A 27,336-nucleotide genomic window follows, 5' to 3' on the forward strand; every position below is an offset into this window, starting at 1 on the left:
TATGATGATTGTTGAATTTAATGAAGAGAGTCCAAATATTAATATTTCTAAAATTAAGTTGAATTTAATGAAGAGAGTCCAAATATTAATATTTCTAAAATTTTTGTGGGTGGTAACACACTGTGCTGTACAAAGTATAAACAATCTGTTCTCTAAAATGCACAGAATTTGTCTTTATGAAATATGCATATAGTCTATGCATTCAGTTTTAAATTTCTGTAATACAGTTTTTATTTCACCCTACCTACATAAGCCAGAATTGTCATATTATATGTCTTTAGTGACTAAATTGAAATGCTTCAATCTGCTGCATAACATAAGAGAGGCCATGTTGGATCAGGCCAATGGCCCATCCAGTCCAACACTCTGTACACACAGTGGCCAAAAAAACCCCCAGGTGCCATCAGTGGGGCCAGGATATTAGAAGTCCTCACACTGTTGCCCCTTTCAAGCACCAAGAATACAGAGCATCACTTGCCCTGGACAGAGAGTTCCAACAATACGCTGTGGCTAATAGCCACTGATGGGCCTCTTCTCCTTATGTTGATCCAATTCCGTCTTGAAGCTGGCAATGCTTGTAGCCGCCACCTCTGGCAGTGAATTCCACGTATTAATCACCCTTTGGGTGAAGAAATACTTCCTTTTATACAAAGCAGGAGCCAAGTAGCACCTTTAAGACCCACCAAGTTTTATTGAGAACGTAAGCTTTTGTGTGCTAAGCACACTTCATCAGACGAGGGGATCAGGTATTGTGGGTTACGTTCTCAATAAAACTTGGTTGGTCTTAAAGGTGGCACTTGCCTCTTGCTTTGTTCAGCTGCTTCAGACCAACACAGCTGCCCTCTTGGATCTTCCTTTTATACAAACTGCATACTTCCTTTAAAGTAAAACTTATTTAGCTTTATGGGACTTGCATCTGAATAAAGCCGCTGGTGATGTTTGTGGATCACAGAAGAAACTCCTGACCTTAAAAGTTTACAGCATAAAAATACATGTAAATTAATTAACATAATGAAATTCTTGTTCACACAAGTTTAAGGCTAATGATGAAGAAATTGTGAAAGATTTTCTGTTCCTTGGTTCCGTCATCAACCTAAGGGAGACTGCAACCAAGAAATCAGAAGATGGAGAGCCAGTTTGGTGTAGTGGTTAAGTGTGTGGAAAACTGGGTTTGATTCCCCACTCCTCCACTTGCACTCACTGGAATGGCCTCGGGTCAGCCATAGCTCTGGCAGAGGTTGTCCTTGAAAGCGCAGCTGCTGTGAGAGCCCTCTCCAGCCCCGCCCACCTCACAGGGTGTCTGTTGATGGGGAGGAAGATAAAGGAGATTGTAAGTCTCTCTGAGACTGAGATTCAGAGTGGAGGGAGGGATATAAATCCAATATCATCATCAAGAAATCAGAAGGAGATAGAGACTGGGAAAGGGCAGCCATGACAGAGCTAGAAAAGATCCTTAAGTATAAGCAGGGGTCGTTTTGAAAAATAGGTGGCGGAGCTCATTAGCATAACTCATTAGCATATGCCACCACCCCCTCAGCCAAAAGTAACCTGACGCAAGAAAGGTGAGCCCTGAGTGAGTGTGGCCTGCTTGGGCTGGCTAGAGATCCAGAGATCTGCTTCCTTCTCCCTCTCTCTTGCTTCATTCTGCATCACAGTTTGCTTTGCAAAGGCTTGCTCAATTGCACAGGAACTACAGAGCAAAACCTCTATTTTCTCCATTGGCTGAGACTCCTCCCTTGGGGAGGAAGGGGGGAGGGTGAGTTTGTTTTTCCAGGCTCTCTCAATCGCAAAGCAGTAGACAAGTGCACCTTTAAGACCAACTTCAGTTTTATTTAGAATGCAAGCTTTCCTATGCTCTTCAGCAGACTTCTTTAGACAAAAGGTTACCTAGATTTATGGCACCCGCACCTACGACAGCAGGCTGCATATTATCACTCTCCAGTGTTTGTTTGTTTTTTTAATCCTGTTTTGTCCTAACGCTAGCAAACACAGATCCCTATTGGTGATCCTTTCAATCTGCTAAAAACATTCCCATGATTCCACACTGCCCACTTCTATGCAATACTGCTGCCTGCCATTCCCATTTTGTCTGCTGAAGAGCATGCCAAAGCTTACATTCTGAATCCAACTTGGTTGGTCTTAAAGGCACCCCAGAGAAGAGTCCTCGCACTCAACGCTGCACCAAAGCGCTCCCCCTCTCCCTCCCCCTGCCACAACACTTCGTCTCCCAGCAACGGCGCGGGCGGCGACGTCACTTCCGCTCCTCCTCGGGCCAGCCGTTCGGGGACGCGAGGGCTGCGCGCGGCTCTCTGGAGGGGCCCGGGCCGGCTGGAGGGCCACGAGGGGGGCCGCCACCGGGGAAGCCCTGCTGGGGAATGCGGCATGGCGGCGGCGCTGGCCGAGTCGGTCCCCAGCAGCAGCGGCGGTGGCGGGGAAGCGGCTGCGGGCGGAGGAGGAGGAAGCAGCAGCAGCCGGCAGGAGAAGAGCTTGGGGCTTCTCACCGCCAAGTTCGTGTCCCTCCTGCAGGAGGCCAAGGACGGCGTGCTCGACCTCAAAGCGGTGCGGAGGGGCGGCCGGGCTGGAAAGCTGGGACTTCTTTGGGACGAGGGTTGCCAATCCCCAGGTGGGGGCAGGGGATCCCCCGGTTTGGAGCCCCCCCCCTTCAGGGTCGTCAGAAAGGGCATTCCATTATTCCCTATGGAAACTTATCCCCATAGGAAATATTGAAGAATTGATCAGTGGGTATGGGGGGGGGGCTCTGGAGGGGGCTGCCTTTTGAGGTAGAGGCACCGAAGTGTCAGCATAGCATCTGATGACTCTCCTCAAATTGCTCCCCAAGTTTCAAAAGGATTGGACCAGGGGGTCCAATTCTACGAACCCCAAAAGAAGGTGCCCCTATCCTTCATTATTTGTAATGGAGAGAAGGCATTGAAAAAGGTGTGCGGTCCCTCTAAATGTGATGGCCAGAACGTCCTTTGGAGTTCAGTTATGCTTGTCACAACTTTGCTTATGGCTCCACCCCCCCCCCCCCCCGCAAAGTCTCCTGGCTCCACCCCCAAAGTCCCCAGATATTTCTTAAATTGGACTTGGCAACTCTACTCTTCACCGCCAGGTTCGTGCCCCTCCTGCAGGAGGCCAAGGACGGCGTGCTCGACCTCAAAGCGGTGCAGAGGGTCAGGGCTGGAGTCCCGAGGGGGAGACCTGAACTTCTTTGGGACAGAGGAAACCCAGAAACTGGAATGGAGGCTTAGTCAGGGCCAATGTTCCCTCTACGCCAGGAGTGGCCAAACAGGGGCTCGAGAGCTACATGGGGCTCTTTCACACATATTGTGTGGCTCTCGCAGCCCACCACCAACCCCGTTGAGCAACTTGGAGCAGGCGTTTGTCTCTTTATATCACTTCTCCAAGCCAAACCAGCTTGGAGAATGCATTTAGAGTTGCTTTCTTTCCACCTCTTCCTCCCCCTCCTCCATCTCTTTGCCTGCTTTCATATGAACACACGAAGCTGCCTTCTACTGAATCAGACCCTCAGTCCATCAAAGTCTGTCTTGTCTGCTCAGTCCATCAGTGGCTCTCCACAGTCTCAAACTGAGGTTTTTCACGCCTATTTGCCTGGCCCCTTTTAAGTTGGAGATGCCGGGGATTGAACCTGGGACCTTCTGCTTACCAAGCAGATGTTGTTCTACTGAGCCAGCTTCCTGCCTGTCTGCCCGCCCGCCCGCCTGCTCTCAAACATCTGACATTTATGTCTTGTGGCTCTCAAACATCTGACGTTTATTCTATGTGGCTCTTACGTTAAGCAAGTTTGGTCACCCCCTGCTGTACGCTGTGGCGTCTTGTGAGCAAAAATTCTACTTTGTGAGCTACTAGCGTTCAAGTTGTGAGCTGCTCTGTGGCCATTTTTCCTGAGCTGTAGGCCTCAAATTCAGCAGGAGCTCACAGGAGCGCAGCTCTTGAATCTTTCTGAAGGTTCCCCCTCCTCCTCCTCCCCACCTACCTTGTCCATGGAATAGGAGGTGCAGCTACATAACGATCCCTGGATGAGCTCCACCGCCTATTTTTCTACAAAGCAACCCCTGCTGAGCTGATACAAAAATGTGTGAGCTGGAGGCCAAAAATCTGTGAGCTTGTTGTTCAGTCGCACAATCGAGTCCGACTCTTTACGACCCCATGGACAAAGTCACGCCAGGCCCTCCTGTCTTCCACCATCCTCCAAAGTCTGCTCAAATTCGTGTTTGTTACATCAGTAACGCTGTCCAGCCATCTCCTCTTTTGCCATCCCCTTCTTCTTTTGCCTTCTGTCTTTCCCAGCATCAGGGTCTTCTCCAGGGAGTGCTCCCTTCTCATTGGGTGGCCAAAGTATTTGAGCTTCAGCTTCAGCATCTGACCTTCCAGGGAACAGTCTGGGTTGATTTCCCTTAGGACTGACTGACTGGATCTTCTTGCAGTCCAAGGGACTCTCAAGAGTCTTCTCCAGCACTGCATCTCAAAAGCATTCGTTGTCTCATATTCTTCTTTACTGCTCCCAGTAGGATGCTGTTCGCTTTAGGTTTCTAGACCCAATTCTGCTCAATATGACGAGTTGCTCAGATGCTGCAAAGGGATGCCGTCTTCTGAGCGATTTGTCATCTGAAATAACTGAAAAGATTGCTTTATCTTTGAGTCTGGTAATCAAGGATCAATTGTCCAAAGTATAGCTGTATATGACTGGTTTATTTTGTTATCTCTGTATCACTTTTTTGCCTTATTTATAATCTGATATATGCCAATAAAAACTTGCATTTGTTTGTATACTTACATAGGCAGGACACTTCTGAAGTCATATATTTTTAAGAGAATAACCTGCCATTTGTTTTCTGTCCTGGCTCATGAAAACTATGCCAACTTTTTTCCTGTGCATGTCTTCTTCTCTCCCCCCTTCCCACAATGCTGACTCGTGCATGGCTAGCTCCAAAAGAACTTATTCCCTTGTTGTGGACAGCTGGGGAATTCTCTGGGACCGATTTCCCACTGGCCTTACGCCGCTCCCACTCTCCTCTTCTCAGCGGGGCTTCCCTACGATTTCACACTACCTGTCCCGGGGCTGCAATGAGCTTCACCTTTTTTGCTGCAGCGGACAGAAACGGGATTTTAGAGGATTTTGTTTGCTGTGTGAAAGAGGTGGAGCGAGTTGCAGCTCCAGGGCAGACAGTGTGAAATCCAACGGAAGCCCCGCGGAGAAGAGGAGAGCGAGAGCGGCATAAGGGTAGTGGGAAATCGGTTAGTGTGTGCTTTGAAAAGGTCATTCTTGAGGGATGGTTTGTTTGAACGTGTAATGGTCCCTGTCTCACTCCGGAGAAAGAGAGGGTGGTCCAAGACATCCAACTGCACATCTGTACCTATGGCAAGTGGAAGATTCTCCTTTCAGATTAGCGACTAATATTTCCTAGGAAGGTTGTTCAGCTTCAGTGGAACTGTTTAAGGCAGGGGTCCTCAAACTACGGCCCGCGGGCCAGATGCGGCCCGCTGAGGATGTTTATGCGGCCCACCGGGTTATGGCAAAATCAGACCGGAAGTGACATTTGACCTAAACTCGCGTTAGCAATGCACACTTCCGGCACTGGGCTGAGGTGGCAGAGAAAGAGTGTGAGGCGATACCGAGGTGAGGTGAGTTCCCAGGCTGGGGGGTGTGGTGTGGGGAAGGGAGAGAGATGCAGAAGACGGAGAACTGACGGCCCGCGGCCTTGTACAGTAACGGCAGCCACCACAACAGTCCGGCCCTCCAACAGTCTGAGGGACAGTGAACTGGCCCCCTATTTAAAAAGTTTGAGGACCCCTGGTTTAAGGAGTCTCCCCTTTTGCCCTTCATCTGCATTTATTGTTCTGTATGTCTTCTCTGTTAACCAGGCTGCTGATACTCTTGCAGTAAGACAAAAAAGGAGGATCTATGATATCACCAATGTGCTGGAAGGGATCGATCTAATTGAAAAAAAGTCAAAAAACAGCATCCAGTGGAAGTAAGATGAGTTTCCTGTTTTAAGCAAAGCAAAGCAAGCAAAGCAAATTTTATTTTTATATCCCGCCCTCCCCCACCAGAAGGCGGGCTCAGGGCGGCTCACAGACATGACAAGCATGATTCGGTTAAAATAGACAGCAATGGTTTAAATAATACAATTACATGAATTAATAAAGTTTAAAAATATAAAAATAAGAGAATAGGAGATTAAAAGATATAAAAATATAAAGTAGGTAGAAATAGGTGCTATATTTCTGTCGGTCATAGTTTACATATTGTCATACATCAGTTCCAATTTCAACATAAAGTGGCTAAAATTGTTTAACACAAAACACAGAAAATTAATTAGACCTTTTGAGCGGGAACTGTTAGACATTTTGGTATTGTGAAAAGAACAGATAAAAGGAAGTCCTTCTTCACCCAAAGGGTGATGAACACATGGAATTCACTGCCACAGGAAGTGGCGGCAGTTATAAGCATAGACAGCTTCAAGAGGGATTGGATAAACATCTGGAGCAGAGGTCAATCAGTGGCTATTAGCCGCAGCATATTGTTGGAACTCTCTGTCTGGGGCAGTGATGATCTGTATTCTTGGTGCTTTGGGGGACAAGAGTGGGAGGACTTTTGGAATTCTGGCCCTGCTGGTGGACCTCTTGATGGCACCTGGGGTTTTTTTTTGGCCACTGTGTGGCACAGAGCATTGGACTGGATGGGCCATGGGCCTGATCCAACATGACTTCTCTTATGTGACACAGAGTGTTGGACTGGAGGGGCCACTGGCCTGATCCAACATGACTTCTCTTATGTTCTTATGTGACACAGAGTGTTGGACTGGATGGGCCATTGGCCTGATCCAACATGGCATCTCTTATGTGACACAGAGTGTTGGACTGGATGGGCCACTGGCTTGATCCAGCATGGCTTCTCTTATGTTCTTATGTGACACAGAGTGTTGGACTGGATGGGCCACTGGCCTGATCCAGCATGGCTTCTCTTATGTTCTTATGTGACACAGAGTGTTGGACTGGATGGGCCATTGGCCTGATCCAACATGGCTTCTCTTATGTTCTTATGTGACACAGAGTGTTGGAATGGATGGGCCATTGGCCTGATCCAACATGGCTTCTCTTATGTGACACAGAGTGTTGGACTGGATGGGCCATTGGCCTGATCCAACATGGCTTCTCTTATGTTCTTATGTGACACAGAGTGTTGGACTGGATGGGCCACTGGCCTGATCCATCATGGCTTCTCTTATGTTCTTATGTGACACAGAGTGTTGGACTGGATGGGCCATTGGCCTGATCCAACATGGCTTCTCTTATGTTCTTACGTGACACAGAGTGTTGGACTGGATGGGCCACTGGCCTGATCCAACATGGCTTCTCTTATGTTCTTATGTGACACAGAGCGTTGGACTGGATGGGCCATGGGCCTGATCCAACATGACTTCTCTTATGTTCTTAAACGCCTATGATGGCAGATTTCTGTATCTTGGGTACCACTGTTGCTGGTTTCTTTTTGTGTTTTCATTTTAAGACTATTACCCAAGGACTGGAAGTTTCCTTGCCACAAACTAGAGTCCTTCCCTGGAAGTCAGGCTGTATAGTAATGATAACAAGGAATTCACAGTTATATGACACATTCTTTCAATGTACCCAGATCTTCCCATTAAAAAAACTTTTAAAAAGAACCGCAGGGATGTGGGTTTTCTTGGAAAATCTGAATAGCTAAAACGTCTGGGAATTTTATTTTTTTTTTGTGATTCAAATATAACTAATTAGTTTAGCAAAAAGGATATCCTATTTAATCTGTTATTTTTATGCCAATAAAGGCTGACTTGACTACTGTGCTGTTTGAATCCTTTGATTTCCACGTTGCTCATTTATAATAGTATTGCATTTCTGCGTTTCTTTTGAAGGGGCGTAGGTGCTGGCTGCAATACAAAGGAAATCGTCGATCGGTTACGGTACCTTGAATCAGAAATTGAGGATCTGGAACTAAAAGAAAAGGAGCTGGATCAGCAGAAATTACGGCTACAGCAAAGCATTAAAAATGTGAAAGAAGACTCCACAAATAAAAGATATCCTTTAAACATATGTATAATTCTTAGAAATGGCATTATGGGGGAAAGTCCTTTAGTAAGCGCCCCCGTGGCGCAGAGTGGTAAAGCAGCAGTACTGCAGTGCTGTGATCTGAACTCTCTGCTCACGACCTGAGTTCGATCCCAGCGAAAGCTGGTTCAGGTAGCTGGCTTGAAGTTGACTCAGCCTTCCGTCCTTCCGAGATCGGTAAAATGAGTACCCAGTTTGCTGCGGGTAAAGTGTAGATGTCTGGGGAAGGCAATGGCAAAGCACCCCGTAAAAAGTCTGCCGTGAAAACGTTGTGAAAGAAACATCACCCCAGAGTTGGAAACGACTGGTGCTTGCACAGGGGACCTTTCCTTCCTTTCCTTTAGTAAAACTTAAACACATAGAAAAAGGAAGCTGGATTACTTGAGATAATGTGATGGTTAGTTTCTTAACTGGTCGTTAGAACTTTCTTGCCAGCATCTCATAGAAGCTTTTAGATAGGCTGCCAAGCTGCTGGAAGTAGAAAAAGAAGATATTGGGTTTATACCCCACCCTATACTCTGAATCTCAGAGTCTCTTCCCCACCCCCGCAGATGCCCTGTGAAGTAGGTGGGGCTGAGAGAGCTCTGACAGAAGGTGCCCTTTCAAGAACAGCTCTGCGAGAGCTATGCCTGTGACCCAAGGCTATTCCAGCAGGTGCAAGTGGAGGAGTGGGGAATCCAACCTGGTTCTCTCGGATAAGAGTCCGTTTTCATTTTCAGAGGCAGTCAGCCTCTCATTCCCAGTGCCAGGAAGCAACACCAGGGGAAGGTCTTGGCCTCTACGCCTTGGTGTCGGCCCTCCAGAGGAACCAGTGGGCTTCAGGATGCTGAACTAGATGGACCACTGGTCTGATCCAGCAGGACTCTTCTAATGTTCTTAGGATGCTGAACTAGATGGACCACTGGTCTGATCCAGCAGGGCTCTTCTGATGTTCTTATCATGCTGGACTAGATGGAACACTGGTCTGACCCAGCAGGGCTCTTCTGATGTTCTTAGGATGCTGGACTAGATGGACCACTGGTCTGATCCAGCAGGGCTCTTCTGATGTTCTTAGGATGCTGGACTAGATGGACCAATGGTCTGATCCAGCAGGGCTCTTCTGATGCTCTTAGGATGATGGACTAGGTGGACCACTGGTCTGATCGAGCAGGGCTCGTCTGATGTTCTTCAAGGTCATGGATAGATCCATCATTAGCCTGAGGGGTCTCTGTCAGAACTAGATATAATAGAGTAGTTCCGTTTGTTTCCTTCACTGTCCAGTAATGGAAAGGAAGATTGTTTTTGGCAATGGTCATTAGCCAGTTTGGTGTGGACTCTTATCTGGGAGAACCGGGTTTGATTCCCCGCTCCTCCACTTGCAGCTGCTGGAATGGCCTTGGGTTAGCCATAGCTATTGCAGGAGTTGTCCTCGAAAGAGCAGCTTCTGAAAGAGCTCTCTCAGCCCCACCCACCTCACAGGGTGTCTGTTGTGGGGGAAGAAGATGAAGGAGATTGTAAGCAGCTCTGCGACTCTGATGCAGAGAGAAGGGCGGGATATAAATCTACGGTCATCTTCTTCTTCATTAACAGTGCAATCCTAGACAGAGCCACTCCATTCTAAGCTCACTAACTTCAGTGAGCTTAGACTGGAGTAACATTGTATGGGATCTCACGTGTAAGTTATTCAAGTGTTTAAACCATGCTGTTTGATTCACTGGTTCAGGCCGTGCCAGGAAAAATCCTTCAGACAAGTCTACTCACCCAGACCTTTTAGGAACAGATTCCACTAGTTTATTTTGAAAATCGTTAATGTCATTTATAGTCCACCTTTTGCATTGAGACTTGAGGTGGATTATGAAGTATGAAAAGCAATTTAGTCAGATTTAGGGCTGCCAATCCCCAGGTGAAGGCGGGAGATCCCCTGGTTTGGAGTGCCCCCGCTGCACAGTCCTCAAAAACCATGGGGAGGGGAAAATACCTGCTGGGCACTTCATTATTCCCTATAGAGATCAGTTCCTGTAGGGTATAATGGTGAATTGATCTGCAGGTATCTGGGGGGGTTGTTCTTTGAGGCACCAAATTTGCAGCATAGCATCTCGTGCCTCTCTTCAAAAGACCTTCCAAGTTTCCAAAAAGTTTGGACCAGGGGGTTCAATTCTATGCGCTCCCAAAGAAAGTGTCCCTATCCTTTTAAAAGGTGTGTGGTCCCTTTAAATGTGATGGCCAGAACTCCCCTTGGAGTTCAGTTATGCTTCTCACAACCTCGCTCCTGACTCCACCCCCCCCCAAAGTCTCCTGGCTCCACCCCCAAAGTCCCCAGATATTTCTTGAATTGGACTTGGCAACCCTAGTCAGACAGGAAAGCTCTCCAATAACAGGAAGAGTAGGATTACAGAGACTAGAAAACAATGCAAATAAAAGCTGCCCAAAGCAACTGAAATGTCTAAGGCATGGCGTTCCAAAATGGAGGGAGGGGACGTTGCAGTAAAGGAAGAGAGGTGATGCGTACAATAAACCAGGGGTTGGAATTCTAGGAGGCACTCCTTTGCATGTTAAGCCACACCCCCTGATGCAGCCAGTCCTCCAAGAGCTTACAAGGGTCTTTTTTTGTAAGCTCTTGGAGGATTGGCTACATCAGGGGTGTGTGGCCTAATATGCAAAGGAGCTCCTTCTAGAATCCCACCCCTGCAATAAACACCGCAACACTCTGCGACCTTATAGAAGCAACCTCTCCTGAGCTGTTTTGCTGTACTGCTGTCCTAATCCCTTTGTAAAAAAACCCGTTTTTGCCTTTGACACTGGCCACTTTTTCATATATCACTCACGAAGATATTTGTGACTGTTTCAACGGTAAGTTATTGAAAGACTTAGTGCATTGTAAATGTTACTTGGGGACACTTTCCCTATGAAGAAAGGTTAAAACGCTTGGGGCTCTTTAGCTCGGAGAAACGTCAACTGCGGAGTGACATGACAGAGGTTTACAAGATTATGCATGGGATGGAGAAAGTAGAGAAAGAAGTCCGTTTCTCCCTTTCTCACAATACGAGAACTCGTGGGCATTCATTGAAATTGCTGAGCAGTCGGGTTAGGACGGATAAAAGGAAGTCCTTCTTCACCCAAAGGGTGATTAACATGTGGAATTCACTGCCACAGGAGGTGGTGGCGGCTATAAGCATAGCCAGCTTCAAGAGGGGATTGGATAAAAATATGGAGCAGAGGTCCATCAGTGGCTATTAGCCACAGTGTGTGTGTGTGTGTATATCTGTATATATATATCTGTGTATATATATATATATGTGTGTGTGTGTGTGTGTGTATATATTGGCCACTGTGTGACACAGAGTGTTGGACTGGATGGGCCATTGGCCTGATCCAACATGGCTTCCCTTATGTTCTTATGTAACACAGAGTGTTGGACTGAATGGGCCATTGACTCGATCCAACATGGCTTCCCTTATGTTCTTATGTGACACAGAGTGTTGGACTGGATGGGCCGTTGGCCTGATCCAATGTGGCTTCCCTTATGTTCTTATTGACACAGAGTATTGGACTGGATGGGCCATTGGCCTGATCCAACGTGGCTTCTCTTGTGTTCTTATGTGACACAGTGTTGGACTGGATGGGCCATTGGCCTGATCCAGCGTGGCTTCTCTTATGTTTTTATGTGACACAGAGTGTTGGACTGGATGGACCATTGGCCTGATCCAATGTGGCTTCTCTTATGTTCTTATGTGACTGAGTATTGGACTGGATGGGCCATTGGCCTGATCCAGTGTGGCTTCTCCTATGTTCTTATGTGACACAGAGTGTTGGACTGGGTGGGCCATTGGCCAGATCCAACGTTGCTTCTCTTATGTGATACAGAGTGTTGGACTGGATGGGCCATTGGCCTGATCCAACGTGGCTTCTCTTATGTTCTTATGTGACACAGTGTTGGACTGGATGGGACATTGGCCTGATCCAACCTGGCTTCTCTGATGTTCTTATGTGACACAGAGTGTTTGACTGGATGGGCCATTGGCGTGATCCAACCTGGCTTCTCTTATGTGACACAGAGTGTTGGACTGGATGGGCCATTAGCCGGATCCAACATGGCTTTTCTTATGTTCTTGTGTGACGCAGAGTGTTGGACTGGATGGGTCATTGACCTGATCCAACATGGCTTCTCTTATGTTCTTATGTTAAAGCCAGTCGGGTTTGATGCTAGAACACTGTAGCTATGTGGTTAGTACCACTATTCTAATCACTCAGTTGGTGACTGAAACAGAGACTTATTTCGCACTAGGGCTTGTCCCAGGTGAAGAGCCCTTTTGGCCGCGGTGCTTCTCTTAGTTCTCATACAAGCTGCCACGGAGCTAGCAATTGGCGCTCCGCTCTCCCACGGCAAGCAGAAATTGCTTGTAAGAGAATCTCGTTTGCAGTGGGAAAGAGGCACACCAACTCGCAGCTCCGGGGCAGCTGGTGCGAAAACTGAGAGAAGTGCCGGGAGCAAAAGGGCTCTCCTCCCGGAACTAGCCTAGTGCGAAATTGCTAAGAATCTGAGCTAGTTGTCTCAGAATTGATTTTCTGAGTCAGGCGGACCCCTTGCTATAAACCGTCTTCAGAAACTGTTTAGTGGAGGACCAGTTTCTTCCCCTCAGATCTGTCATGTTCTACTTTGTTTTAAATCAGACCATCCCTTTAAACAGAAGAGCTAGATCCAGTCGCCAGACTTCTGCTCTGTGAGAAAGCATAGCCAAGAAGAAGGGATGGGGAGGGACGGTGGCTCAGTGGTAGAGCATCTGCTTGGTAAGCGGAAGGTCCCAGGTTCAATCCCCGACATCTCCAACTAAGAAGGGTCCAGGCAAGTAGGCGTGAAAAGCCTCAGCTTGAGACCCTGGAGAGCCGCTGCCAGTCGGAATAGACAATACTGACTTTGATGAACCAAGGGTCTGATTCAGTATAAGGCAGCTTCATATGTTTATTGCAACTCTAGCTTGGAACTGGGGAAGATCAAGGTGGTCAGTCACAGAAATGAAATGTCAAAATTAAGATCGCATAGGAGTTATCTTTCTAGAAGTATGCATTGTATTTATGGGCCACATAGACCGAATAGTGATCACGTTTTTGTTTTGTTGCGTGATACAACTTCTCTGAAAAATGAATGGGAATTAAGTCTGATGATATGAGTCTATGTAGATATTAGGTTCTGGCACATCTTACATGGTTAAATGCATGCAGTTAAAATGTTACAATCACTTATTATTATCAGGGGACACGCTGCTAGCAATTCAAGCACCGTCTGGCACACAGTTAGAAGTCCCTGTACCTCATCTGGTATGTATAAGAAGCTATTTTAATGTTTCGATATAATAAAAAAATGGGTCATGTCAAGTGTCCCCTCTAAGTTTAAGGTAATAATAAATACGGTAATTTAAGGTAATAATAAATAAGCTGTGGAGTATTGTGATCAAAAATTCTACTTTGTGAGCTACTGGCATTAAAGTTGTGAGCTCCTGCGTCAATTAGTTTGCTCTAAGGCAAGGGTGGCCAAATTTACTTAATGTAAGAGCCGCACAGAATAAACGTCAGATGCTTGAGAGCCGCAAGAGAAGAAGGAAGAAAGGCAAATAAATGGGGGGGAGGGGAGGAGAGGTGGAAAGAAAGCAACTTTAAATGCCTTCTCCAAGCTGGCTGATGGGGGCTTTGAGAGCCACACAATATGTGTGAAAGAGCCACATGTGACTCCCGAGACACCGTTTGGCTATCCCTGAGCTAGATGCTGTTTTACAGTCCTAAAAGTATATTTCGTATTACAATAGAAAGATTCACGCTTTATGTATTTAATTTCTTTGCTTTTGGCGCAGTGCTTTAGCATGAAACTACCGATCAGATTCTTTAGGGATATCCTTTTGCCTGCATTGCTGTTTGGCTTAATGGCTACTTTCCGCTCCCAGCAAGGATCGTACTTTGATATTTCAATGTCTTTTTCTTCCTCAAGGGCCAGAAAAAATACCAGATCAATTTGAGCAGTCACTCGGGACCGATCCATGTGCTGCTCATCAATAAAGAATCCAGTTCCTCTCAGCCAGTGGTTTTCCCAGTTCCTCCGCCAGATGACCACATTCAACCTCCATCTCAAACTGTGATTCCATTAACTTCTCCTAAACGGAACTCTCATCCTCAGAACTTACTAGAGGATAAAGACATTGGTCAGTGTCAGTCCGTGCCACAGAAACCAGCCAGAGGTATGCCTACAGGTAGGTGTGGAGACGTTACCTTTCCAAAGATTAGCTGGAAGGGTAATAGCAGAGCTTTTTGTGTAGCAGGAACTCCTTTGCATACTAGGCCACACCCCCTTGATGCAGCCAATCCTTACAGTAGACCCTGTACTAAGAACCCTGTAAGCTCTTGGAGGATTGGCTGCATCAGGGGTGTGTGGCCTAATAGGCAAAGGAGGTCCTGCTAGAATTCCTTACAGGGCTCTTCGTACAGGGCCTGCTGGAAGTTCCAGGAGGATTGGCTGCATCAGGGGGGCGTGGCCTAATATGCAAAGGAGGTCCTGCTAGAATTCCTTACAGGGCTCTTTGTACAGGGCCTGCTGTAAGCTCCAGGAGGATTGGCTACATCAGGGGGGCATGGCCTAAAAGGCAAAGGAGGTCCTGCTAGAATTCCTTACAGGGCTCTTCGTACAGGGCCTGCTGGAAGCTCCAGGAGGATTGGCTGCATCAGGGGTGTGTGGCCTCGTATGCAAAGGAGGTCCAGCTAGAATTCCTTACAGGGCTCTTAGTACAGGGCCTGCTGTAAGCTCCAGGAGGATTGGCTACATCAGGGGTGTGTGGCCTCATATGCAAAGGAGGTCCTGCTAGAATTCCTTACAGGGCTCTTCGTACAGGGCCTGCTGTAAGCTCCAGGAGGATTGGCTACATCAGGGGTGTGTGGCCTCGTATGCAAAGGAGGTCCAGCTAGAATTCCTTACAGGGCTCTTCGTACAGGGCCTGCTGCAAGCTCCAGGAGGATTGGCTACATCAGGGGTGTGTGGCCTAGTAGGCAAAGGAGGTCCTGCTAGAATTCCTTACAGGGCTCTTCGTACAGGGCCTGCTGGAAGCTCCAGGAGAATTGGCTACATCAGGAAGGTGTGGCCTAATAGACAAAGGAGTTCCTGCTACAAAAAAAAGCCCTGGGTAATAGAGTACAGCAGTAGTAGATATCAGCACTCAGTGGCTTAGATACATTGGGGCACTTTTGCTATGGATGCAATGATTTCCACCTATGGAATGCCGTTTTGCTCAAAACGTATAGTAAGAAAAAAAAGATTCTAAGACAGTCTGCATGCAGCATTAGATATATATTCTGCTGAAGGAGCTGGGCATGTTTAGCCTGGAGAGAAGGCGGCTGAGGGGTGATATGATCACCATCTTCAAGTACCTGAAGGGCTGTCAAAAAGAGGATGGTGCAGAATGTTTTCTGTGGCCCCGGAAGGTAGGACCAGAACCAACGAGTTGAAATGAAATCAGAAGAGTTTCCGGCTCAACATTAGAAAGAACTGAACTGACGGTTAGAGCGGTTCCTCAGTGGAACAGGCTTCCTCGGGAGGCGGTGGGCTCTCCTTCCTTGGAGGTTTTTAAACAGAGACTAGATGGCCATCTGACAGCGATGAAGATCCTGTGAATTTAGGGGGAGGTATTTGTGAGTTTCCTGCATTGTGCAGGGGGTTCCTCGGGAGGTGGTGGGCTCTCCTTCCTTGGAGGTTTTTCAACAGAGGCTAGATGGCCCTCTGACAGCAATGCAGATCCTGTGAATTTAGGGGGAGGTATTTGTGAGTTTCCTGCATTGTGCAGGGGGTTCCTCGGGAGGTGGTGGGCTCTCCTTCCTTGGAGGTTTTTCAACAGAGGCTAGATGGCCCTCTGACAGCAATGCAGAGCCTGTGAATTTAGGGGAAGGTATTTGTGAGTTTCCTGCATTGTGCAGGAGGTTAGATTAGATGACCCTGGAGGTCCCTTCCAACTCTATGATTCTATATGTGTACACTTTAGACATCAACATATTTTCATTGTGTCTTATTTAAATGTAAATAATTTTGGCAACAATTGACATAACGTGTTTAATGGTAAAACTTTATGAAAGAGTTCATCATTTTCAATGTTATACAGTTTAACTTGATAGACAGATATGCTTATCTTCTTGCAACTGCCTCTTTCAGGTCAGATAATACACTTACGGCTTTTTGACTTCCAACTTTCCCCCCTCCCCATACCTCTCAGATGGCAAATGGTATCATTCATTTGCTAAGGTAGCGCAGGATGCAGCCCTTCACACCTTTCTAAAGTATTGGCAATGGCAAACCACCCCGTAAAAAGTCTGCCGTGAAAACTCTGCTCTGCTCACGACCTGAGTTCGATCCCCGTTAGAAGCTGGGTTTTCAGGTAGCCGGCTCGAGGTTGACTCAGCCTTCCATCCTTCCGAGGTCGGTCAAATGAGCACCCAGCTTGCTGGTTGGGGGAAAGTGTAGATGACTTGGGAAGGCAATGGCAAACCACCCTGTAAAAAATCTGCCGTGAAAACATCGGGAAAGCAACGTCACCCCAGAGTCGGAAACGACTGGTGCTTGCACAGGGGACCTTTCCTTTCCTGCAGTATTGGCTGTATGTCTTTTTTTAACAGAAAAGCAAGGTGTTAATTCCATAATTTTTTATGCTAAGCTTCCATATAATGAATGTAACACATTTTAAGATGTTCAATCAGTAAAGTAAATTTAGGCTTGATAGGAAACTAAGTATTGCATACATTTCAGTTTCCTCCTAATCCCTCCCTCAAAAAGTATTTTCCTGCAGCTTCAAAATTTCCAGATTTTTTACATGTCTCTCACTTTACAAATGGCTCATTGTTAAATGCTGGTATGCCCCGTATCACAAAAGCCATGTTAATGAATTGCCTGATTATCAAAAAAGGCAGGCCTTGAATTCATCAGCAGCTCACAGGAGTGCAGCTCCTGAACCTCTCTGAAGCCCCACCTCCCCCCCCCCCACCTTGTCCATTGAATTAGCAGGTGCAGCTGCATAACAATCCCTGGATTAGGAGAGTGGGCAGCCAGCCACCCACCAGGGGCTTTGCCACACCCCCAGCAGCCCTTATTAACCTCTGGAGAAGCCCACGCCACCCTTTCTCCACTTCCTGTGTGATTTTTGGTGACGGGTGGCTTGCTGGCCTTTTGACTGTGGGGGGGGGCAGCCAAGGAGAGCACCAGGTGAGTGAGGCCTGCTTGGTATAGCTGGATCTCTAGCCAGCCCAAGGAGGCCTCGCTCGCCCAGGTTTCTTGTGTTGGGCTGCTTTTGGCCGGTTGGGGGGGGGGCAGCATATGCTAATGAGTTATGAGAATGAGCTCCACCACCTATTTTTCTACAAAGCAACCCTTGAAAAATGTCAAAATGTCCATGGCTTAGGGATACCCTGCCTGTTTTCTAATACTGTCTATTGTTACAGATGGAAGTTCTCAAGAGAATGCAACACCTGAAACTCTTTATGCCAGCATTCCAGATTCTGAGCTGTACGATAGTCTAGTAACAGAAACCACGCCAAGTTCAAATCCCTGTCAGCCCTTCCTTCCGCTGGACGTCAATAGTATCCTCAAGCCCAGCTCATTTGACATAGCAAAGATAGATGAGCCTGAAGGTAAACTAAACTTTTCTTTCTGTGGGATTTGGGAGAAGAGAAGTGGTTTGCTGTAGTGGTTAAGTGTGAGGACTCTTACCGGGGAGAACCGGGTTTGATTCCCCACTCCTCCACTTGCAGCTGCTGGAATGGCCTTGGGTCAGCCATTGCTCTCGCTAGAGTTGTCCTTGAAAGGGCAGCTTCTGGGAGAGCTCTCTCAGCCCCACCTACCTCACGGTGTCTGTTGTGGGGGAAGAAGATAAAAGGAGATTGTAAGCCGCTCTGAGACTCTGATTCAAAGAAAAGGGCGGGGTATAAATCTCTGATCTTCTTCTTCTTTGGGTTAATAGTATCCTGAAGTGTTGAACATCACCGGAAAGCGGTATCAGATTTGACATTTTTATGAAAAGCAATCATTTGCTTTTGTGTTTGTAGGCATCATCACCAGTGATATCATTGATGAACTGATGTCCTCTGATGGTAAGTCTTTCAGATTTTCCGTCCTTCATAAGTGAGCGATGGGGAATTTTTCTTTATCTATTATTTTATTTATTCATTCGATTTATATCCCGCCCTCTCTGCCAAAGTAGGCTCAGGATGGCTCACGTTGAAAGGTCGTAAAAACCAGTATTAGTAAGCCGTATCGGAGCGGGAGTGAGCAGAGTGAGCGTGGTGACCTGCCCAACACAGGGCTCCAGGAAAGAAATTAGCCAGACACCTGCAACTAGTGCCAAAATAGTGTATTTACAGATACATACAATAAGTGCTCACTAGTGCAGTCCAATACCTTACTCTAACAGACAAAATGCTCCGCCTACACACCAACTCTCGGAGAGAGACCTGTGTGGTCCACACACAGTCTACTTATAGTCCTACTAGCCAATCAAGGCTGTGCACTGTCATGCTGACTCAGCAGGTTTCTTCTCTTGGCTTCTGCCGGCTCAAACCGGCCTGCTGATAAGGTCATTGTGACCTAGCATGCTTGCTAGATCACCAGCTGTCAAAACATAGCTGTCAGACTGGGTGCAGATAGATTCATTACACCAACACACCTCCTAATCTATTGAACCCAGTACACCCAACCACTGTACATAGTTTTCATGTTGCTCTCACACAGTAACATACATACATTTCCATATTTACACATTCACCATTTCTAGTCCAGGAACTCGTCTGGGTGATAGAAAATATCATCACTGTCCTGGTCAGCCAGCTCCTTCTGGCGTTTGGCTTCAGCCTCCCTGTTCTTTGCCTCGCACTCTGCCACCCAGGCCTTCCACTTCTTGGCCTTTTCCTTCAGCATTTCTTCAAACCCAGGTGGGTCTGGTTTAACTGTCAGAGTGACATAGGGTACCTTATACCTGGCAGGAGGCTTGCCTTTTGTGGTTCTAGCAGACACCCGTGGCTCTGTGCTAGGACCGGCCTTATCTTCTTCAGGCTGATCTGTTCCCACCTCCTGGGCTGGTTGTTCTGCCCCCTCCTGACCTGCCACCTCCTGACTTTCAGGTTCCACCTCCTGTTGATCTAGGGGTTGCACCTCCTGACTCTCAAGTTCTGCCTCCTGACTTTGCGTCTGAGGCTCTGTGCCAGCTTTGGGCTCACCTTTCTCTGCCCCTCGGCTGGCCAACCCCCGGTCGGGAGAATGTTCCTGCTTAATTACCCTGGGCAGGACTCCAGCATCATTATCAGTAACTGGCAGGAGTACAAACTCTCTCTTATCAGAGTGTAAGCGAGACCAGCTGGACTGCTCGTTAAACTGAGCAGTTTGACTGAGCTTTATTTTCCTTTCCTTATCGCAGAAGCGATAACACCTAGCTTCTGGCTTGTAGCCCAGAAAAGTTAGGCTCTCCGCCCGGACATCCCCCTCCCTGCTGCTCTCGGAGGGGATGCCAACCCGAGCCTGTGTCCCAAAGACTCTCAAAAATCTCAAATCTGGGTACCTGTTGAACAGCAATCGGTAAGGCAAATTATTTACAGGTTCACACCAAACACGATTATGAATAAACACAGCACAATACATGGCTTCTGCCCAATAACAAATTGGCAACCTTGCATCTTCAAGCATGCTGTACATCGTTTGCAACACAGCTCCTGTGCGCTCTGCTAGCCCATTTTCTTTCCCATTTTCTTGGGGCGTGGCTGGGTTCACTACACGGTGGGCAATGCCCTTGTTCTCCAGCCAACACTTCAATTCATTTGATAAGAATTCCCCCCCTCTGTCGGTCTGAATAGCCTGGAGGTTTACACCTAATTGTCTCTCAACTGCTTTGACCCATTTTGTGAACACCTTGTACACTTCAGATTTATGCACCATAGCAAAGACCCAAGAGTACCTCGTATGGTCGTCTGTGGCCACTAAGCAGTACCTCCTCCCCGACAGACTTTTTGGCAATGGGCCAATCACGTCTAAGTAAACTAGCTCTAGGGCACGCTTGCTTTCTCTTGTGCTTTCCTTAGACACAGCACATGCCCTGCTTTTGGTCTTCTTGCAGACCTGACAATCCAAGTAACATTTACAAGGTTTCACTCTTAGACTTGGCACTAACTCCAGGGTTTTTTTCAACGCTCTAAACCCGCAGTGCCCCAGCCTCCGGTGCAGCAAATGTATACACTTATTGTGCACAGGCTCATTTGACACCTGTGCCACCTGGGCACATTCATTCTGGACCACATATATTTTGCCTTCTCTTTTTCCAGTTACAAGCACCTTTCCCCCACCTCCCAGGATTTTACAGCAGGTCCTTTCAAACCTCACCTGGTATCCCTGGTCAATTAACATGCTAACACTTAGCAGGTTTGACTGTAGTGTGGGTACACATAACACATTTTGCAAAGTGCAATTTAGCACAGGAAACTTCACATTGCCTGCGTAAGTAGCCTTGGCAATGGTCCCGTTAGCTAATCTAACATGCTTGTGTTCAGGAATGTCAATATTGTTCAACAACTCCTTCTTGCAGCAGAGATGGCTCGTTGCCCCAGAGTCTAAAATCCAAGCAGACCCTGTGCTCTCCACTGCAGACATGACCAGCCGGGCTCCTTCCTCACACGGGCTGGTGGTCCTCCGCTCTCGCTGCCTCCATCCACGCCGCTTCTTCCCCCTCTCTGGGCAAGCTCGAAGCAGGTGCTCTGGCGACTCACAGCCATAGCAGCGTCGGACTGCCATTGCAGTCGGCTCCTCTTTCTCAGCCTTTGGCCGTCTGCCAGCAGCAAAAGCTGGCTCTCTGTTGGCTGTCTTCCCGGACGAGCCGATAGCCGCACGCTCCTCAACCCCCGGACAGCTCACTGCCGCAATCCTCTCTTGGAAATCAAGCAGGTGGGCACAGACGTACTCCATTGTCAGGGTCGCTACGTCCACTGTCTCCAGGGAAGTTATCAGGGGAGTAAACTCAGGCGGCAACGATGACAGCAAAATGTAAACTCTGTCATCTGGAGCTACAGTCTTGCCTCTGGCCTCAAGCTCAACGAAACAGTCCGTTAGCTTCTTGATGTGGTCTTTCACACACCCTCCAGCTGGCATAACAGTGCGAAACATCTTCCTAGTCAAGGCCATAAGGGAGCCAGCAGTGGTACTAACATGAACCCCACTGAGCGCGTCCCAGGCAGCCTTGGGAGTGTCCTTCCCACGCACATATACTAGCTGGTCATCTCCTATAGCCAGCACGATGTTTGCCAGTGCCTTATCGGCTAACACAGTCTCGGCAGGAGATAACGCTGCAGGGGGATTACTCACAAACGGCCATTGCCCTTCACGCTTGAGGTAGTGTTCCATTCTCAGGCTCCACGCCGCGTAGTTGGCTGAGTTGCGCTTCTCAACGGACACTGCAAGCTGCTGCTGAGCCGTGATGCCGGCTCCTCCACACAGCTGGCTGCCGTCATCCCTCTGGCTCTCAAAACGAGATAGCTGGTGCTGCTTTGTCTTTCAACCGGCGTTCCTCGCCTCCGGCTCTTTCCAAACTCTCGGTCACCTCAACTCTCACGGTGCTCCTCCGCGCAGCGGAAGCGTGCTGGGCCCATAACCCTATCGGAGCGGGAGTGAGCAGAGTGAGCGTGGTGACCTGCCCAACACAGGGCTCCAGGAAAGAAATCAGCCAGACACCTGCAACTAGTGCCAAAATAGTGTATTTACAGATACATACAATAAGTGCTCACTAGTGCAATCCAATACCTTACTCTAACAGACAAAATGCTCCGCCTACACACCAACTCTCGGAGAGAGACCTGTGTGGTCCACACACAGTCTACTTATAGTCCTACTAGCCAATCAAGGCTGTGCACTGTCATGCTGACTCAGCAGGTTTCTTCTCTTGGCTTCTGCCGGCTCAAACTGGCCTGCTGATAAGGTCATTGTGACCTAGCATGCTTGCTAGATCACCAGCTGTCAAAACATAGCTGTCAGACTGGGTGCAGATAGATTCATTACACCAACAAGCCGTACATTAAAATATAAAATACATCCCAGATAAAAACATATGAAGCAATATCATGCAATAACGGTAGGTGCTATTTGATCTAACAGTAAGCTGTATTAGTCACGGCGGATAACTGCCAACTTGATCGATGTCAGTTCTGTTGTTAGCTGTTACTGCGTATTAGACTGATCAAAGCCACTGAGGAATACACCGTCTTTCAGTTTGCAAAAATATATTACAAGGATTGTGTACAACACATAATAAACAACACAATAATGATAGAGGCCGGCGGTGCTAGGGCCTTTTAAAGTAACAGAAAACCCCAAGGGGCCAAAAAAACCCCGTCTCCAAATGAAAAGATATGTCCAAACTTGGAAATAGTCCAACTGAAATTCACAAGGCGGGTGCTCCTGAGGAGTGTAGCTTCAACGGAGCCGCTTTCTTAAAAAGACGCCTCTCTAGATTTTGATGACGTTTCAATTCTTTCTTCGGTTTGACGGCTCAATTAATTAGGAACCCCGTTCTGCATTCTCTAATTGAAGCATTAAGCTTCTCATTTCAGTGTGAACATCGGGCTCTTTCATCTGTGTATTAAGCAAAAGGTCCCAGGAAACAGTGGAGTACTCGAGGTGGGCCAAGTAGGGTGATGCCAGGCGGGCGTTTAAAGCCGCTCGGGGGACGGGAGGCAGGCTGTCCAAAAAAGCGCATCCACATGCGCACATTGGCCTGCCGTCCCTGTCCTGCCCCAATCCTGTCCCAGACCTGCTGAGAGCCAGCTCAAAAAGGCACCACTTTCAAAAGAACCTTGTAAACTCTTGAAGGGCATCTCTGAGGCACTTCCCCGGCCGTCTGGAAAGCCCGGAGAGCACCCGGGGAGCCACGGATGGGATGCGAGAGTGCTCTCTGGGTGCCCCCAGCCCGCCCCTTTTCTGAGCTCCGTCCGGAAGCTCCAGGGCGCTCAATTTCCGGCTGCCTCCCTTCGGGATGGCTTGAAGCTGACCCAAACCAGCCATCTGGTATCAGCCACCGTGTCTATTTCTTTTTGGGGCTGGATGGTGTAATATCTGCTTTTCCTGTTGTCATAGATTTTAATTAAAAAATGCCTGGCGGAAGAGCGCAGTTTTGCGGGCCCTGCGGAACTGTGAGGGCTCTTGCAGGGCCCTAACCTCCTCCGGAAGCTTGTTCCACCAGGCAGGAGCCACAACAGAAAAGGCCCTGGCTCTGGTTGCCTTGAGCCTGGCTTCTTTGATGCTGGGGATCGAGAGCAGATGTTGTGACCCTTATATATTTTATAAACCCCTTCTGTACCCACAGTCCCCCAAAACAACCCGACGCTCTCAGGGCCTAATACATGAGGCTCGGTAACTTTTCCAAAACAACAGACAAGTTTTATTGTACCCCCGTTTTCCCTCAGGACAGCATGCTTGTTACTGTATATATAGAAAAGCAAAACAGTTAGATCGCAAACTCACATTATTCCCTCAGTCGAAACTCTTATAGATTCTTATACAATTAGAATAATTGCCAGTTTCAGTAGTTAAACTTACAAACTCTTTAAGTTTTTTAAAGTTCTAAAGCTCTCAATCTTGTGTTAGAAATCTCTAACCCAGCTTATGGCTGACCTGCCCAGAGACGCCATTTGGCTCTCTGAAGGAGTGGAATTCTAGCAGGAGCTCGTTTGCATATTAGACCACGCCCCCTGATGTAGCCAATCCTCCTGGGGCTTACAGTAGGCCATGCACTAAGAGCCCTGTAAGCAGGGGTGGAATTCTAGCAGGAGCTCCTTTGCCTATTAGGCCACACCCCTCTAATGTAGCCAATCCTCCTGGAGCTTCCAGCAGGCCCTGTACAAAGAGCCCTGTAAGGAATTCTAGCAGGACCTCCTTTGCATATTAGGCCACACCCCCTGATGTAGCCAATCCTCCTGGAGCTTCCAACAGGCCCTGTACAAAGAGCCCTGTAAGGAATTCTAGCAGGACCTCCTTTGCCTATTAGGCCACACACCCCTGATGTAGCCAATCCTCCTTGAGCTCTCAGCAGGCCCTGTACGAAGAGCCTTGTAAGGAATTCTAGCAGGACCTCCTTTGCATATTAGGCCACACACCCCTGATGCAGCCAATCCTCCTGGAACTCTCAGTAGGCCCTGTACTAAGAGCTCTGTAAGCAGGGGTGGAATTCTAGCAGGAGCTCCTTTGCCTATTAGGCCACACCCCTCTGATGTAGCCAATCCTCCTGGAGCTTCCAGCAGGCCCTGTACGAAGAGCCCTGTAAGGAATTCCAGCAGGACCTCCTTTGCATATTAGGCCACACACCCCTGATGCAGCCAATCCTCCTGGAGCTTACAGTAGGCCCTGTACTAAGAGCCCTGTAAGCAGGGGTGGAATTCTAGCAGGAGCTCCTTTGCCTATTAGGCCACACCCCTCTGATGTAGCCAATCTTCCTGGAGCTTCCAGCAGGCCCTGTACGAAGAGCCCTGTAAGGAATTCTAGCAGGACCTCCTTTGCCTATTAGGCCACACACCCCTGATGCAGCCAATCCTCCTGGAGCTTACAGTAGGCCCTGTACTAAGAGCCCTGTAAGCAGGGGTGGAATTCTAGCAGGAGCTCCTTTGCATATTAGGCCACACACCCTGATGTAGCCAATCCTCCTGGGCTTACAGTAGGCCATGCACTAAGAGCCCTGTAAGCAGGGGTGGAATTCTAGCAAGAGCTCCTTTACATATTAGGCCACGCCCCCCTGATGTAGCCAATCCTCCTGGAGCTTACAATAGGCCCTGTACTAAAAGCTCTGTAAGCAGGGGTGGAATTCTAGCAGGAGCTCCTTTGCATATTAGGCCACACCCCCTGATGTAGCCAATCCTCCTTGGCTTACAGTAGGCCATGCACTAAGAGCCCTGTAAGCAGGGGTGGAATTCTAGCAGGAGCTCCTTTGCATATTAGGCCACGCCCCCCTGATGCAGCCAATCCTCCTGGAGCTTACAGTAGGCCCTGTACTAAGAGCTCTGTAAGCAGGGGTGGAATTCTAGCAGGAGCGCCTTTGCATATTAGGCCACGCCCCCCCCTGATGTAGCCAATCCTTCAAGAGCTTACACTGAGATATTTCTTGCTCAAGGTTAAAGTTATAAGTAACCAATGATTCTTAAATTGAATCCTAGAATGCTAGCAGTCACAATGACTGCATCTAAGGAAAGCCACTTATGGAATTGATTTCACCAGTTCATCGAATTCCATAGGAAGGTAATTTAGGCAGTTGATTTACACGTCTCCTCAGTTCACGCCCCTGCTGGAAGACTTCTTGCCTTGATAATCCATTTAAAGTTTGACTTTGTTGAAGAGAAATAAAGGGTGTTTTCTTTTCTTTTTTTCTTTTCTTTTTAAATACATAGCTAAACTGACATCGCATTAGGACAACAAAAAAGTCAAACCATTATCAACACCTCCTTTAAGAAAAAAAATAGGCAACTATGATCCCTTGAATTATATAAGCTACAAGCATAGCCAGCTTCAAGAGGGGAATTAGATAAACATGGAGCAGAGGTCCATCAGTGGCTATTAGCCACAGCGTAGTTGGAACTCTCTAGGGCAAGTGATGCTCTGTATTCTTGGTGCTTGGGGAGGGGCACAGTGGGAGGGCTTCTAGTGTCCTGGCCCCACTGATGGACCTCCTGATGGCACCTGGGTTTTTGGGAAACAGAGTGTTGGACTGGATGGGCCATTGGCCTGGTCCAACATGACCTCTTATGTTCTTATGGCCCTGCTGGTGGATCTCCTGATGGTGCCTGGGTTCTGGCCACTGTGTGACACAGAGTGTTGGGACTAGATGGGCCATTGGCCTGATTCAACATGGCTTCTCTTATATGCACTGGCAGAACTAGCATTTAAGTAGCATCCAGCTGCCGCATGCAACAGGATAGGTCTTCCACAGACAGATACGCCTTGAGCCCAATTGCAGAAGGCTGGGATAGAAATAGAATCTAATAATTATAAATTAATCATCCTTACGCAGCTGCAGAAATATGGTTGAGGTAACCAAATAGTTCAGGGCACTCAAATCGATACAGCCCTAGAAGTGGCTTGCATTTGAAGGTACAGGATTCCTGTTACACCTGAATTAAGGTGCTTTTTTTTGTTCCATAGTGTTTCCACTGTTGCGGCTCTCTCCTCCTCCCAGCGACAACTACAGCTTCAACTTGGATGACAATGAAGGAGTTTGTGATCTCTTTGATGTGCAGATACTGAACTATTAGATTCAGTGCTGCCAGAGTGCCTCATCTACCTCCTAAACTACGTAAGATTGTAGACTGTTTCGTAACACACACTTACAATAATGAATGTAAGATCTTTATAACTCACCTCCCCCTTATTTCGTTACGCTAAGGAAGTTCTAAACTCAACAAAATACAAGTGGTTTTTTTACACAGCATCACAGCGGTGCGTGTAGACTGAAAATTGGTTTCACCGGTTTTTTTAGAAATCAGAATTTTATAGCTCCCTTATTTCTGCTACTAAAATAATCTGTAAATGCAAAATAACCACTAGAATTAAACAACACTTAGGTAAGATAACGATTTATCTATATTATGATTAAGTAAACTGAAAGAAGTCAAATAGTATGGGCTCTGTTTCTAGCAAGAGCTCCTCTGCATATTAGGCCACGCCCCCCTGACGTAGCCAATCCTCCTGGAGCTTACAATAGGCCCTGTACAAAGAGCCCTCTAAGCTCTTGGAGGATTGGCTACATCAGGGGGCGTGGCCTAATATGCAGAGGAGCTCCACACACAGCTACGAAGAGTCTGTCCACGATAGCTTCCGTTGTTCCACGGGTTACTGTCTCTTAAAGGGCCAACGGTCCCACTTTTAATTCCAAGCCGACAGACAAAGAAGAGCCTGTTGCAGTGAAGAAAAGATATGATGCATAGTTCATTTAACTGATGGTTACACTGTAACTCCATGGAAAAACTGTATACTTGTGAATGACCGGGCTTTTTTTTTTTTTTTTTTTTTTTTTTTTTTTACAAATACATAACTTTTTATCTGCTCTCTAAAATTGAAAACAAATTATAGGTACAACAAATCATTTTTAGATAATTTTTAAATAATCATTATTTTTAAATTTTTTCAGTTTTTTCAGTTTTGCCAGTGATAGAAATACTTTCTTTTTTCTGATACCATTCATAAAACTTGCCCCAGTTTCTGACAACGTCATCTTT

At 47.4% G+C, this 27,336-nt stretch overlaps 1 protein-coding gene across 1 annotated transcript; it reads left to right on the plus strand.

Annotated features, from left to right (window-relative positions):
- The first annotated feature begins 2,307 nt into the window (after nt 1-2,307).
- Nucleotides 2,308-26,474, plus strand: LOC132575929 (transcription factor E2F5-like). The gene is made up of 9 exons (XM_060244617.1): nt 2,308-2,559; nt 5,887-5,996; nt 7,917-8,078; nt 10,895-10,938; nt 13,340-13,404; nt 14,069-14,327; nt 17,551-17,739; nt 18,154-18,198; nt 26,264-26,474. Exons 1-9 carry the CDS (start codon nt 2,383-2,385, stop codon nt 26,371-26,373), a joined length of 1,161 nt encoding a protein of 386 aa, XP_060100600.1. The 5' UTR covers nt 2,308-2,382; the 3' UTR covers nt 26,374-26,474.
- Nucleotides 26,475-27,336: the final 862 nt, after the last annotated feature.

This window comes from Heteronotia binoei, chromosome 8, assembly GCF_032191835.1.
Source record: "Heteronotia binoei isolate CCM8104 ecotype False Entrance Well chromosome 8, APGP_CSIRO_Hbin_v1, whole genome shotgun sequence".
Lineage (NCBI taxonomy): Eukaryota > Metazoa > Chordata > Lepidosauria > Squamata > Gekkonidae > Heteronotia > Heteronotia binoei.

Bases quoted from the DNA above. Each gene is read 5' to 3' on its own strand.
- LOC132575929 (XM_060244617.1), top strand. From the start codon at position 2,383: ATGGCGGCGGCGCTGGCCGAGTCGGTCCCCAGCAGCAGCGGCGGTGGC. The intron at 17,740-18,153 runs GTAAACTAAACT...TTGTGTTTGTAG, and splicing joins AAAGATAGATGAGCCTGAAG to GCATCATCACCAGTGATATC. The intron at 18,199-26,263 runs GTAAGTCTTTCA...TTTGTTCCATAG, and splicing joins TGAACTGATGTCCTCTGATG to TGTTTCCACTGTTGCGGCTC.